At 44.5% G+C, this 15,707-nt stretch overlaps 1 protein-coding gene across 10 annotated transcripts in view; it reads left to right on the plus strand.

The window, feature by feature from the left end:
• The window catches only part of NCAPD2 (non-SMC condensin I complex subunit D2), a 59,622-nt gene that overhangs the window by 20,485 nt on the left and 23,430 nt on the right, over positions 1–15,707 (plus strand). For all 10 annotated transcript variants that reach the window (XM_073310887.1, XM_073310906.1, XM_073310915.1 and 7 more), the window contains 7 exons: positions 9,647–9,731; positions 9,815–9,976; positions 10,228–10,445; positions 12,917–13,028; positions 13,360–13,483; positions 13,963–14,118; positions 14,349–14,526. In XM_073310887.1, the coding sequence (XP_073166988.1) occupies positions 9,647–9,731; positions 9,815–9,976; positions 10,228–10,445; positions 12,917–13,028; positions 13,360–13,483; positions 13,963–14,118; positions 14,349–14,526 (1,035 nt within the window). The remainder of the gene's footprint in view (positions 1–9,646; positions 9,732–9,814; positions 9,977–10,227; positions 10,446–12,916; positions 13,029–13,359; positions 13,484–13,962; positions 14,119–14,348; positions 14,527–15,707) is intronic.

The following is a 15,707-nucleotide window of genomic DNA, read 5'->3' on the forward strand; positions in this document are numbered from 1 at the left end:
TACTGATATTCTGTCCTACGGAATCTATCTTAGGACTTATGAGATTTGTGCAGGAAATAGCCCAACTTGATTGTCATGCACATTGTGTAAAGAGTTGTCACTTTGGATGGGCTATCACCAGCAGGAGAGTGAATTTGTGGGGGGCGGGGGTGGAGGGTGAGAACCTGGATTTGTGCTGGAAATGGCCCACCTGATGATCACTTTAGATAAGCTATTACCAGCAGGACAGTGGGGTGGGAGGAGGTATTGGTTCATATTCTCTGTGTATATATGTCTGCTGCAGTTTCCACGGCATGCATCTGATGAAGTGAGCTGTAGCTCACAAAAGCTTATGCTCAAATAAATTGGTTAGTCTCTAAGGTGCCACAAGTACTCCTTATCTTAGGACTTAAGACCTTGTTTTGCTTTCAGGCCCAACAGGCTCAGACTGGCTGCTTGAACTTTGAAAACAAACACTTGAAAAAGAAAAGCTAATCCCCTGAAATTGTGAATAGGGGCTGTCCTGTACAAGGAAGTCTCATTCAGACACTGGTGTAAACAGAAAAGGGGTATGACTAGCCTTGTCAGTAGTGGATGAAACCTATAGTATGGATCTGTGGACGTTTACTTTCATAAACTAGCAGGATAAATTGGGATTCTTCATGTAGCTCTGTATATTCCCATTTGTGGGTAATGTGCTGACCAATGCTGCCTAATAGTGGAACCTTCTCCAAGCAATGCCTATTGGAGCCCACATGCACTCTCTCCTGCCCATCTCCTCTGTCTGCGAACATTCTGAGTTCAAGGCTATATAAAGGGGCACTGCACCCTTCACCATCTCAATTCCTTCCCAACTGCAAGCACCAGACGGAAGTGAATTTCTCCGAATCTTCGGATCCAGGGTTTTTTTCCTACCTTAGTGCCTTGTCAGTTGTAGTGTTAGAGTGGTTAGATTTTTTTGGTTGGGTTCTGTGGGATGGCAGATCTGGGAAAAAAAAGCAGACTTCAAGAGATTTTGCTTCCTGCCCAATGGTCTTCCTGGCATCTGATAGCCCTGTGAGATGTCTCAGAGAAGGCCACTCTTCTTAGTGGTCCATCGGTTGGCTCTTCACATGCAGCACACATAAGGAGAGGCTAAGAAGTGGTTGGGGATCCTTTTTGTGTGATTTTTGTTAAAGTTCCACATTCTGGAGTTGCTTCATAAAAATTGTGATGAGGTGTTGAAATCCACACCAGCCCTGAAAGAGAGAGGAAGCTAGGAAACGGCCCATTAGTATGATAGGCCACAAATGAAGGGCTGAGACTGGAGAAGAAACCCCTGATTGGAAATGAAGCTCAGCTGAGCAAGTGTGGGCTGGGCTAGTGTAAGGCCAGGAAGCTGGCAACAGAAATGGAGGCAGTGAAGAAGTCTGCAGCCACTCTGCATTAGAAGGGAAAGGAAGGAACCCAGGGAAAGAGGAGGACCTTGGGAGCCTGGCCTGAGGGAAGAGTGTACCCAGAAAAGAGAATGGTGGAGAAGGGAATTGGGTAGGAAGCAGAGCAGAGAGAGAGCAGCAAGGTTGGGGACTGCACAGACCGTGGCTGCATATTGTAGGGTTCTTGGATTGGAACCCAGAGCAGTGGGCATGCCTGGATTGCCCTACCAGCCACTGACAGAATGGCAGTGCCTGGACAGCAGGTTCAGTGAAACTAGACCAGAAGGGGAAAACCCCACAGTGACTTGGCCAGCAGGCCAAGTTACAAAGAGGAAGCTGCAGGTTCTGGAGTGAGAGAGGAGCCACAGAGAGAGAGAAGATGATGGCTTGAGAGACCACAAGGGGAGGCGTTGGACCTGGAAGAGAGCTATTCCCCAGAGCAGCCTGAAGAAGGTGCCACCTATGGTGAGTGTGACACGGATCCTTCTGTGAAAGCTGCTAAGGCATCATCTGTTCAGACTGCAGCTAAGGAGCCTATATTAAAGCTGTCCTGACTAATTTCCATTCCGAAGAAGGAGGCTAGGTAGAAAATGGCCAATGTTAGCAGTGCCAGGTCCTGTGGATCAGGTTTGTTGGATCTTTAAGATTCAAATCTGTTTTCTTCAGTTGTGGCTATAAGAGCTGAGGTAGTTCCGCAATTTACGTTCAAGTCCAGGATTACAGACAGAAAACTTTCCCCAGATCCAGTGACGCATATGTTTTTATTAACCCCAGTACTGATGTTGTCTCCAAAGAGGACGTTTCACTGTGCTGCATCTGATCATTCATCTGGTATGAGTGAGAGATCGCTTGGGGATGGGAAGAGAAGGACCTTGATGGTTGCAAGATCTAAATCCCCTAGTCTTGAGAAGCAGGTAGGAGAGAATATTTTGAGTTTTTCCCTAGAACAGTCTGTCTCCTCTTCCTTCTCCTAAGACTCCTGCTGGGTCACCAGACAGACCTTTTTTACTTTTCATTTCTCTTCTATGCCCCTCCCTGCCCCACAGCGCTATTATCCCTGGTAAGATCCATTGCAGCTCTGAAATCGGACCTAAAGTTACAAGAGGATCAAGATGGATTTAGAAGACCTGAGCAGTCTGTTTGTTCCAGCTAGAACTGTTTTCCTGTAACCTTGTGGACAGTTTGTATCCTTATTTAATAGATATGTTTCCAGATTATTGGAGAGACTGACAGTCCTGGGCAACATGGTCTTACTAGGCCCCACCTGAAGAGGTGTGTTGGGGTTTTTTTGATCATCTACAGTATGGGTTGGGTAGTGAGGCTCTAGCTGAAAAGGATCCAGTCAAAGTGATCTTTTCGGATCCAATGTCCTCTGAGGAAGAAGAGAAATTGGTTCCTCTCCTGGAACATCTGGCTCCAGTTGCAAATCCACCAGAGTTGTATTCTGTTGAAAATATGAGCATTGTTTCTGCTTTTGTCTCCTTCAGAGGATGAATTACAATTCCATGAATTGGTAGATTGAATGGCATCTACTCTGAACTTCTCTTCTGTTATTGAAGAGACAATATCCAGTATTTAACATTTTAGGAGCACCTTTGAGAAGTATGATGTCTGCTTATTTTGGATAGACTTTTTCAACCTGTTAAAGCAGTTTGGGCTGCTCCTGCTTCCTGCCAGTCCATCTCTAAGAAGGCAGACAAACTATCAGCTCCCTCATGAGCAGTTTTGTATTTCCATATGTACCCTATGCAACATTCTTTGATGGTTTCAACAGCAAGTAACAGATTTAGGTCTGGTCAAGTCCATACTGTTGCTGAGAGAGAAGGGAAGACATTGTTGCCTTTCAGAGGAAAGTAATATTCGGTGATGAAGAGAAAAGAGTAGCCAATTACCAATGGTAATGTCCCACTACCAGTTTCACCTGTAGGGGAAAAAATGGCTGTTTTTGTTTTAGAATTACCAGAGGATCAGAGGAAATTTGCTAATGCTATCCTCTTAGAAACTCAGAATGTGGCAAAACAAGTCCTCATGGCTGCTTTTGATACTTCTTCTGGCTTTGTGGCTAGGGCTTTAGCGTCTGCCACCCGTAGACATGTATGGTTAAGATCTTCGTTGGCTGTGGATACTAGATTTAAAGTTGACAATCTTCCTTTTGAGGGTGAGGGTCCGTTTAGTAACAAAATGGGCAAATCTTTGGAGAAATTGAGAACAGAGCAGTATATCACTTGGTTTATATCCTACTACTAAAAGGAGACCCATCTACTGCTTTTCACTACAGGAGGCAATTTTATCCACCATCCTCTTCATACAGTAACGCCTCACTTAGTCATCCCGCTTAACGTTGTTTCGTTGCTGATCAATTAGAGAATATGCTTGTTTAAAGTTGCACAATGCTCCCTTATAACGTTGTTTGGCAGCTGCCTGCTTTGTCCACTGCTTGCAGAAAGAGCAGCCCGTTGCAGCTAGCTGGTGGGGGCTTGGAACCAGGGTGGACCGGCAGCCCCCCATCAGTTCCCCGCTCCCTAAGTTTCATTTACAGCAGCTGCCCAGCAGGCTGTCAATTGCCAGCAGTTCAGCTATCCCTCCCCCCCCCACTGCCATGTGCTGTTCCTGCCCTCTGCCTTGGAGCTGCTCCTGGAAGCCTCCTGCTTGCTGTGTGGAGGGACTAATGTCCGGGTGTCTCCTGATCCACACTTACCCCATCTCCATAGAGCCGGGGGGGGACGGGACAAGACACAACAGGGCTCAGGATGGAGGAAGCTTGCTGGCAGCAGCTACTGTCTCACCTTGCTGATCTAATTAAAAAGGCAATGTACTTAGCGTGCAGTCAGCATACTTAAAGGGGCAATGTGCATCTCTCTTACATTCTGTCTGTCTGCCAGCCATGCTGTCTCCCCTCCCTCCATTCATGCTGCCTTGTAGAGTGTGAGGCTACATTAATAACAATGTCTTAACCCTTGAGGGCTCAGCCAAGTGCTAGTTCATCATTTAGCAGTAAGGCATTCCCTGGGAAATATCCTACCCTTTTCCACCCTCTGACTCCACCTCAACCAAGCTTCACAATCATCACTGCTGTGTACAGTATTAAATTTTTTGTTTAAAACTTAGTGTGTCTATCTTTTGTCTGGTGAAAAAAATTTCCCTGGAACCTAATCTCCTCTATTTACATTAATTCTTATGGGGAAATTGAATTTGCTTAACATCATTTCGCTTAAAGTTGCATTTTTCAGCAACATAACTACAACGTTAAGCGAGGAGTTACTGTATTTCTCAACTCAACAGCAACAACAACAGCAACAACAACACCAGCAGCTTACTACTTCTCAGTCTCAACAAAAGTTGTCATTTAGACCCAGACCAAGTCGATGCAATCTGCTTTCTCATCTTCATTGACTACGGCTTGTAGATTTGATATGAAGATAGAGATTTGAGGACCAACTTGCAAAATTCCTTTCTACCCTTTGTTTGGAGACAGGCCAGACCATTTTGCAAGCAATTGGAGGCTTATTTCATTGAACAAATAAAAATAGTGGGAAAGGATTATGCAATACAGTTCAAAACACGATCTCCTTTCAATTCCTCTAACCCTCCCCTTTTCAGGGAACCATCTCACAAAGTTGTTCTTCTGTCAGAAATTCAGGGATTACTTCTAATAGGAGCTATAAATGAAGTTCCCAAAGATCTGAGATTCAAGTTTTCCTGATGCCAAAAAAAGATGGGGCTTTCTGCCCTGTGTTGGATATAAAGAAGCTGAACACATTCATCTGCAAGTTTCGGTCTCAAATGTTAAGCCTAACCTTGATCATTCCCTCACTCTCAAGCATGGATTGGTTCAAAGCTCTCTAGGATTCATGTTTCTATTCAGCTCAGTCATCAGAAGTACCTCTGTTTTGTCATGGGACCAACCTCTTCAGTATGAGGTCCTCGTGTTTTTTTTTTCTCTGGTGCTACAGGTCCTTGCAGAGTGCCTTTCAGAGGTAGTGGTATATCTTAGAAAAGAGGGTGTCTTTGCTTACCCATATATTAAAATGATTGGCTGGTAAACTAGGCTTTGCGCACGGATCTGTTGACTCACATTCGGTTTAAAACTTCTCTTTTTTCAGATTTAGGACTGCTTATAAATGTCAAGAAGTCTATTCTCTGTCCAACTCGGAAAATCATCTTTATAGGATCAGTGGTGAACTCTGTAGCAGGACAGGCTTTCTTTTCAAAGGAAAGATGTCTGAAGATTGGTAGTTCTCAAACCCAGATATTTTCACTTTGGGTCTGATGGGTCATACGGAAGTGACTACTTATGTCATTCGGTTTGAACGCCTGAGTCCAGTGCAAAATTGGTTGGCTCGAATTTACAAACCAAATTTGGATAAACTTCGTATGCTAGTCACCATGCCACAGCACATTTTAGATTCTTTGGTGTGGTGGATGAACAGAACTGATGTTTTGAAGGGAGTTCTGTTCAGTCCTCTCTCGCTGTTGGTCACAATAACCTCTGATGCGTCAGACAATGAATGGAGAACTCACTGGGCCCTCTGACAGTTTGAGATCACTGCCTGTTCCAAGAAAATAATCTGCACATAAATGTTTTAGAAGTGTGGGCAATTCATCTAGCTCTCAAATCTTCTTTTCCTCCTCATCTAAGGGGGAAAGTTCTGCAGGTAGTGATGGACAATACAATGGCTGGGTTATGTCAAGCAGAGGTGCTGATTCAGCTCTGCGTGCTGAGGCAACCAGTCTGTGGGACTGGGGCATACCACAAGACATCTGTCTGATGGCTCTGCATTTAACAGGAGAGTGTGTTGGCAGATCGGGCTCAGCTGAGGGAAAGCTCTCGGATGCACAAGAGGTCATTAAAGGACCAGCTTATAGAGATCTTCTCCATTTGGGGATAGCTTGTCATGGACCTTTTTTACAAGCAGGTTCAACAAAGTGTCTTTTTTTTTTTTTTTTTTTGGCCCAAGAGCAGGCAACGACAGTCAGCGCATCTCAGACACTTTTCTAATGCATTGGGGAGAGGGCCTTTTGTATACTTTCCCTCCTTTACATTAATTCAGAAGGTAGTGAGGAAGATAAGACTGGACAAGAGGAGGCTGATCCTGATCACATCAGCCTGGTAGGGATCAGCAATGGTATACAGACCCGCTGTCAGGGGAGATGTACAAACTACTTGTCTCCGGATCTGTTGTCCTAAGTAGCATGTAGAATTCTTCATCTGGATTTCCAGTCTGTTCATCTAACAAGCCTGGACTATTGGACTCTGACTAATATCCTGTTCCTTGTTGTTTCACAGTGTATCACTTTACTCTAGAAAACATTGTACAAGAAAATGTTATCACTTGAAATGAGCTAGATTTGTCTTTTGGAGGCGAGGAAAAATCTTAGGGCTTGTCTACACTTACCAGGGGATTGACACCCGGTGATTAACACATCAGTGGCATATCGCTCTCCCATTGACTCCTGTACTCCACTGGATCGAAAAGAGTAAGGGGAGTCAATGGGAAAGCAGCTCCCGTTGACCTCATGTAGTGTGGATCTCGCATTAAGTAGATCTAAACTACATTGACTTGAGTTACACTATTCACGTATCTCAAATTGCGTAGCTTAGGTAGACTTTTCCCAGTAATGTAGACCGAGCCTAGGTCACCAGTTACATCCACTATTCCAAAACGTTAGGAATAAAAATTGTATCTAAAGTCTGAGAGGTTATCTAATTTCTCTAAGAGTGTGCTTGGCAGCTTTGTTTGTCGTCTTTTGATGGTAGATTATTGTTTGTGCATGATATGATTAAAAGATTTCTAAAGCAGTTATCTAGTATGTATCCCCCTTCAGGGACCCAGTTCCCGCATGCAGTCTTACTTTGGTTTTATCTATGCTTATGAAGACCCCTCTTGAGCACTTGGTAATGTTCCTTATTTATCTATTAAGATTGTGTTTATGATTGTTTATAACATCAGCCAAAAGGGTGAGCTAATTGCCTGCATTGATGGCAGTCCCACCTTTTATCTATTTTTTTATAAAAATAAGATGGTTTTTTAGACCTGATCCCAGGTTTTTACCAAAAATAGCACCTGAGTTTCACATAGGACAGTAAATTTATCAGTGTTCTTTCAGAAGCCACGTGCTAATAAAGGGGAATCTGCTTTAGATATCTCAGATGCTAGAAGAGTTCTAGCATATTATTTAAATAGAAATAAAGATTTTTAGGAAGTCTTTTGGGTTGTTTATGTTAAGAATCATATGGGTTAGCATGTGTCTTTTCAAACTATTTCCAGATAATATCCTTGAATATTACAAGTTAGCAGCAGTTCCTCTGACCTTGGAATGTTTGTGAATGCTGAGGGGAGTGGTGGTGGAAGGGTGGTGGTGCATGTGTACACCAACAGGTACTGTGTAGAGAAGGCTCCACCAATAAACAGCCCCGGTCAGCACGTTGCCCATAAGTGTGAATATGTAGTCATCTTGAATAGGGATGTTAATATCTGTTAAAAAATGTAACCAGTTAAGCGCTTAACATTATATCGGTTAACCGAGGTAGCTCCAGAAGGCTTGGTAGCGCCAGGGCTGCTCCAGCTTGGCCGGAGCCGGGGGGGGCTGCTCCAGCCCAGCACAGGGGCGCCAGGGGTTAACACTTACAGTTGGTTAACCAGTAAGCCTAATGTTTACTGGTTAACCTTTTACATCCCTAATCTTGAACTCCAATTACAAGCAAGTAACATTAATTGAGAGACGTGGTCCATCCACAGGGAAAGCTGCTTCCTCTAACCTCCATTATAAGTTGGCCTATGTCCTGAAATATAAATTCCTTATCTCTACTTAAGCTCTTAGGGGAGAGGGGTTTTTAATCTTTTAAAACTAGTATTCAAAAACAGGTTTCAGAGTAGCAGCTGTGTTAATCTGTATTCACAAAAAGAAAAGCAGGACTTGTGGCACCTTAGAGACTAACCAATTTATTTGAGCATAAGCTTTCGTGAGCTACAGCTCACTTCATCGGATGCATTCAGAAACAGTTGAACACTTTGTGTATCAATAGGGATATCTGAACCCTTGGCCTTGATATAGTGTGGCAATGAGCTTTTTATCTTTTAAAATAGGTTGTCTTTTTAACTTACTTGTTCATATGTTAAAGTGTGAATAGAAATACTTGATCTACCTACTTTTTCATGCGCAATAGAATTCTCTGCTCTGGAGACTGACTGGGTTACCAATGCCACAAATGAAGCCTTGAGAAACTGAGTGTTTTAGTGCCAAACTTTCCTCCCTATATTAGCCTCAGAGCCCCAGTTGGCTACTTCTCTGCCACAGCACACAGTTTCTCTCAGCAGCTCGGCTTTATGGAAGGAACTAGGGCTGCAGATGGTTGAATGCTCATAGCAGCTCTTCCTCCCTCTCTCCCTCCCTTGTTGATACTCCAGACCTGGACTGTGACTGTAGGGATAGTATTCTAGCCAACTGAGGCTGTATCTCCCACTGCTGGAAACTGATTTTCTTACTTTCCACACCCCAAACATGCTTTTGTGAATTCAGCATCTAGGCAGCTCCAGATGTGCCCATGCTATTCTGGCCATGATTGGCTGTCCAAGTATGTCAGACTCCCAGCCCAGGAGTAATTCCTCTCCTCCAGCTTACTCTCTCCCTCCCCAGCTCCAGGTTCCATGCATACAGAATGGGCATTTGGCTTCACTTGTCAAGCTTCTGTGCTGCTGATTGTGGAAACTGCTTCTCTTAAGCCCCCAAAATGGCAAGGGGGAGGGTCTACTATATCCTTTTAATAAGATGACCTGGACTGGTCACAGTACTTCAGGTGAAGGCATTCTGTTGATTAATAAAATAGCATTAGAGTATTTTCATCATTTACCTGTCTTGTACCCTTGTTCACCTGGTTGGAAAGCAGGATCAAGTGGTATTCCAAGGGAATAACTGCTAGAACAAGCTCAAAAGTAGGATTGCTCATCTTGGCTTGGAAGCTTCCTTTGTTGGCCTATAGCTGCAGTCTTTCTGTATGATGCAGTCTGACCATTGTAATTTCAGAAAGGGGCAGGAACCACTTTTTGTTCTGCATTGCTTGGGATCTCAAATGATTCTAGATTGGCTCCCCCCAAACATTCTGGATGGCTCTACCATCAGTATAACACATTTGTATCTAGTAGTATGAGTGTGGAAAAGAGAGAGCCCCTCAGGAACACAGAGGGAGAAGGAGGGTAGAGAAGGTTGTCAGTTAGCTAAGGTTACCCATCTGTCTGGGCTTCTCTCTGCAGCCAGCTGAGGGGAAGAACCATGCTCCTTTCCGGCTGCCGCAGACACACCTGCTCTTTGGATGCCTGAGTGAGGCTGTGACCACAGGTGAGGTCAAGGAAGCTACAGGGTGTGGGGTAGGTGTTGATGTGTCTGGCCTGTGTAACGTGGTTCTCTTTTGTACTCACCAGGCTTTGCCCAGCCAAGCACACTCTGGATCCCATTCATGGAGTCAGCAGTGACCCTCATCTACCAGTTAGCAGAAGGGCCTGAGGAGATATGTGCCCAAATCCTGCAGTGTTGTAGCCAACAGGCTCTGGAGAGGCTTCAGGAGCCGCAAGGGGTGGGAGCAGGTGAGGTGGATGGAGGAGGTCTGTTCCCATAGCCTGCAGCATTGCAACCAGCTGCCCCTGGGGTAGGTAGGTGTGGGAGGCATGGTGAAGTGGCTCCAGAAGAAGCTGGACTGGAAGGGAATGAGGGTGCAGTGAGTTGAACATCCAAAGGTGTAGAGGTGGGGTGCAGAGTCATTGAGACTTGCTGATAATTAACAGAATGTAAGTCCAGAGTTCTATGAATTTTGACTCCTTCCTTTTCCACGCATCAGAACCAGGGACTTCTCCAAGCAGTGTCCCTGGTGGTGCCAACACTCTCCCCACCTTCCTGCTGACACACCTGCTCTCCCTCGTGGGAAATGTGGCCTTACAGCAGGTTGTGCATCTGGAGCGGGCAGTGAGTGCAGAGCTTCGTAGGCGCCGTGTCCTTGGGGAGGAGCAGGAGGCCAAGAAACATGTTGCCAACAGCACCAAAGAGCAGAGTGCCAAGGTGAGAATTGAGCTCCTTCTTATGCATAGCCCATTCCTCCTCAGTCACTGCCCCAGCAAGTTTCTAGGGAGAACTGTTCTGTAAGGAGTGGTGTGCAAGACCAGCGTGGATTGATTTTAAATCATTGATTCTAATCACAGTTTAAATCAGCAAGCAAGAAACCTTGGATTAAACTATTGATTTTTAATCTTGTTTTGTATATGAACTTTTTAGTTCTTTTCCTAAAGAGAGGCTGATTATCATTGGTTGGTGGTAACCATTAAAACACGTTGATATAGCCTTCACACTAAATTTAGTGCTTTTTTGCTATCCAAGAGGATACATTATGTTAGAATATGGTGATTTTAGTATTTCTTATTTACTAAATTTTTTTACTTGTGATTTGTGTCAAGCTCTGTTTTGGCTGGAAATTTAAATTTAATTTAAACGCACAAAAATAGCATTTTTAAATGATTTTTCTATTAGTTAAATCTACTTTAAATATACTGAATACATATGAAAAATTTTTGGGAATAAAGGTTATTAAAAGATGTTTTGCAATTAAAATTAACTGATTATTAAATGAAATATCTGTAGTTAGTGAATTGAGGTAATTGTTTCTGTTCACCATGTTCCTCAAGATTTTAGAATTTGTAGATCTCCTCCTCGCCTAGTTCTTATTCATAGACTGGAAAGGAAAAACTAGGTTTCCTACTTTTTCAACTCCCATTGGCTTCTTACCTTTGAACGAACTAGTCATTGAACTGAACTTCAGGTTTCAGCGTAACAGCCGTGTTAGTCTGTATTTGCAAAAAGAAAAGGAGTACTTGTGGCACCTTAGAGACTAACCAATTTATTTGAGCATGAGCTTTCGTGAGCTACAGCTCACGAAAGCTTATGCTCAAATTGGTTGGTCTCTAAGGTGCCACAAGTACTCCTTTTCTTTGAACTGAACTTGTTGAATAAACTGAAATGAAAAAATATTCTCTCTGAAGAGGCTTTTGCTTTCAGAATTTAGTTTAGCATTTCAACAAACTTGTTCCAGGTGCTTAGTGAGTGACTTCCTCCGGTTCAGTGATTTGAGTTACTTTTAAACTTGGCAGCAAACTTGTACTGCTCAGTATTTTTTGAATTTTTAAATTAAATGATTTTAATGTATTATAGTAACACTAGGTCTTAACATAAGTTGTCATATTTTCATATTTAATTTAAATATTTATACAAAATAAACCTGTATTTAATTTTTAAAAGTTGAATTTTCAGTTTTTATCCTCCTTGTACAACACTTAAGACTTTCTCTCCCTCTGAAGAGTACTGATCCAGTGCTCAAGCAAAGTGCTGGGGGCATTGTTACATGTTTCAGATCAGAGACAGTTGAGGTCGTGTCCTCTCATGTTCCCTAAAGATCCCCTGATGCCCTTGAGTTTGGGATGCCGGGGAGAAAGAGAATGAACCCAGGTGTCCTGACCATGCTCCCCTCTTCGCTTTCTGTCCCATGTAATTCCTGGCACTGGCACTCCCCAGCACCTTTGGCCTTTTGGCTTCTTTTCCGTGTTCACCTGACACAACCTTTTTGCAATGAACTTCAGTGACAGAGGTCTTTTGTTTGTGCCTTGTCTGACCAAGACTAAGTGATGGGAGAGGTGCTGAAGGTTGAAGGAGTTTCTGGAGCCTCTCTGAGGTTGTGGGATTCTTGTTCCTTTGGAACAGCCTGTGAAATTACACATACAAGAGTAGTTTCCTTAAGCGATATTAAAAATAGAGAAAATGGTAGTATAACAAAAACAGATCATATATCATACCTACTCTAATATTTTGCAAAGCCCAGTGAGGGAGACTTCTGCTAGTTTAAGTTGCAAAACGTATATGCAGTTTTCCTCCTGATCAGAAGCCTCCACTCTGCTGTGTCCAGAAAACTCTTCTCTTTATCCCTCATGCACTCTGCTTATCCAGTTCCCAGGTGTTTCTCGTTTATTATCAGATCAGGTCAGGTTACACTGACATTTCTTTGAGTGTTTATGCCAGAGTACCATCTGGAGTAAATGGTAAACCATGTCCTCCATATAGAGCAAGACCAGTTTGATCTTCTGTTTTTATAAGTTCCTCATCAATCAAAGTAATTGGCCTTTTGGATTTGCATATCCATTGTTGCTTATAGGTGTTAGATCAGGCCCTCATGCTGGTTGTAGCCCAGTTTGTCTTGGCTGATCAGAGGTCGCATGGACTTGCTTCTTTAAATCCCTCATCAATGTTGCCATACCACAAAATACAAACTGACAGACCTCTGCCCCGCTATCATAATTCTGTTCAAACTAGAGGGGGCAAATAGGTTGAATTCTCCCTTTGTTTGATCTTGTAAGCTTTTATCATGTTGCTGTTACAGTGCCCACATCCCATCCTGGAGGGAAGGACCTTGTGATGGAAGGTGCTAGTATGATGCAAAGTCTTTTCTGTAACTTTTGTTCAATAACTTCTTCCTTCCCTCTGCACAGAGCATTGAGAATGAGACCACCATGGAGGAGGATCTGGGCCTATTAGGTGCCTCAGCTGATGACACTGAGGCAGAAGTTATCCGCAACATCTGTGACACGGAGCTGCTGGATGGTGAGTATGGCCCCCACATGGGAGTGTTCCCCTCCAGTCCATACCTCTTTATCTGCCATGCCCTAAAGAATGGAAACAATGTGTGGGAACCAGCATGAGGCACACAAATTATTCCTTCAGAAAACTTAAAATTCTGTGGAAATTTCCTTTTCATGTGAATTTCTTATGACCTCAGTTTCATGATTCTGAATTTCTAATGGCACTTGCCCAACTACAAAAGTGAGGGGACACCAAATCTGCGTGGACTCTTCAGTAATTTGTGACTAACTATGTGATACATTTTGGGGTATGCTCTCTCAGAACTGACAGTGTTTGTTTCTCCCCACTGCAGAGAAGCAGCTGCTCTCTGCCTTTATTCCCCTGGTGCTCAAGATCTGCAATAACCCTGGGCTCTACAATGATCCAGCACTCTCAGCTGCTGCAGCACTGGCCCTTGGTAAACTCTGCATGGTCAGGTAATGTCCAGCCTTCTGGCCATAATCCTCTTCTCCCCAGCCTAACCTCTTAGGCCTGGTCTACGCTGGGGGGGGTGGGAAATTGATCTAAGTTAAGCTATGTGAATAACGTAGCTGAAGTCCATGTACTTAGAGCTACTCACCGCGGTGTCTTCGCTGCGGTGAGTCGACTGCTGACGCTCCCCCATTGACTCCACCTGCGCCTCTCGCGCCAGTGGAGTACAGGAGTCGAGGGGAGAGTGCTCAGGGGTCAATTTATTGCGTCTAGACTAGACACGATAAATCAACCCCTGCTGGATCTATCACTGCCAGCTGATCCAGTGGGTAGTATAGACATCTGTCAAAAGTGACTTTGTCCCCATGTCATAGCACCCTTCTCTGGAGAAAGTACGATGAGCATGCCCTTGGCTCTGTTCACTGAAGCTCTAAAAATCGAGTCTTGATTTTGTCTTCTCTGTCCCCACCCTGTCTCCCCTCAGCGCTGAATTCTGTGACTCTCACTTGCGCCTCCTGTTTACCATGCTGGAGAAATCCACCCTACCTGTTGTGAGGTCCAACCTCATGATTGCAGCAGGCGATCTAGCTATCCGCTTCCCCAATCTGGTGGAGCCTTGGACCCCCCATCTGTATGCCAGGTAAAATCTCCTCTCTCACCTCTGGGAGTGGAGAGTTTAGAACAGCTGATTGGGGGGGAGAATGCCTCTTAGGAAGGTGAGGGAGCTACAGTAACCCAGGTTTGAGGAGATGAGGGAATTTTGAGTGCTAAGGTTTGTGGCAGGGAAGCCTGAACAAATAGGAGACTTGGTTCTTTGGGAGGGAGCCAGATGGCCTATTGGTTCCCTGTGTAACTGAATCTTTCTCTTAGGCTGCGGGACCCCTGTCAAGGTGTGAGGCAGACAGCTGGGTTGGTGATGACGCACCTGATTCTCAAAGACATGGTGAAAGTAAAGGGGCAAGTGAGTGAGATGGCTGCTCTGCTCATTGACCCTGAAGAGGAAATTGTGCGTCTGGCTCGGAATTTTTTCAGCGAACTTTCCAACAAGGTGAGGGATGACAAGGGATTCTAGGGAGGATCCCAGTGAGGAGGTGTGGAGATGGAGAGGAGGTTGTTGGGACTGGGGATCTAAGCGAAGAGTGAGGAGCTCTAGAGAAGGGTGCTGGTTTCCAAGCTGTCTTGCACAGGGCCAAGGAGACAGTGTCTGTCCTGGACCCCCTCTCATGCTGTCCAGTGACTGTATAAATCGAGAAGGACACTCTCAGAACCATCCTTGTCCCAATCCTGATATTGTTGAAAGTGACTATCCATCCGCTGCAGAGTACATTGACTCTATATGGCCTGTGTTCTACAGGCGATCAGACTGGATGATCACAATGGTCCATTCTGGCCTTTGAATCTTAGAGACTTTGTCACCACAGCATGTAACTGTTACCACCAGCCCTGTGCCTCATCTCTGCCTGTGTGCTCACTTGTTCTCTCTCCTTCCCTCTTCAAACTTACTACTGTGTGCTCTAGTATCTAGCCTTTGACACTTAAGCAACCTTGGTGGCTGTCACTCAGAGCAGACTTCTACCCACCACATTTACAGGGCACAGCAATGCTGGAGCTCCAGCAGACTAACCAGCTTGCCTGGCAAACCCTGCCAGGCCAGATGCATTGCTGATTCGGCTCATGTGGCCTTATGCTCCACCTTGTGTGCCAGAACCAAGCCTGAAAAGAAGCAGAATTTCCACAGATCATAGAATATCAGGGTTGGAAGGGACCTCAGGAGGTCATCTAGTCCAACCCCCTGCTCAAAGCAGGACCAAGCCCCAACTAAATCATCCCAGCCAGGGCTTTCTCAAGCCTGACCTTAACCTCAAAGGAAGGAGATTCTACTACCTCCCTAGGTAACGCATTCCAGTGTTTCACCACCCTCCTAGTGAAAAAGTTTTTCCGAATATCCAACCTAAACCTACCCCACTGCAACTTGAGACCATTACTCCTTGTTCTGTCATCTGCTACCACTGAGAACAGTCTAGATTCATCCTCTTTCAGGTAGTTGAAAGCAGCTATCAAATCCCCACTCATTCTTCTCTTCCGCAGACTAAACAATCCCAGTTCTCGCAGCCTCTCCTCATAAGTTATGTGTTCCAGTCCCCTAATCATTTTTGTTGTCTTCCGCTGGATGTTTTCCAATTTTTCCACATCCTTCTTGCAGTGTGGGGCCCAAAACTGGACACAGTA

Source organism: Lepidochelys kempii, chromosome 1, assembly GCF_965140265.1.
Source record: "Lepidochelys kempii isolate rLepKem1 chromosome 1, rLepKem1.hap2, whole genome shotgun sequence".
NCBI classification, from domain to species: Eukaryota; Metazoa; Chordata; order Testudines; family Cheloniidae; genus Lepidochelys; species Lepidochelys kempii.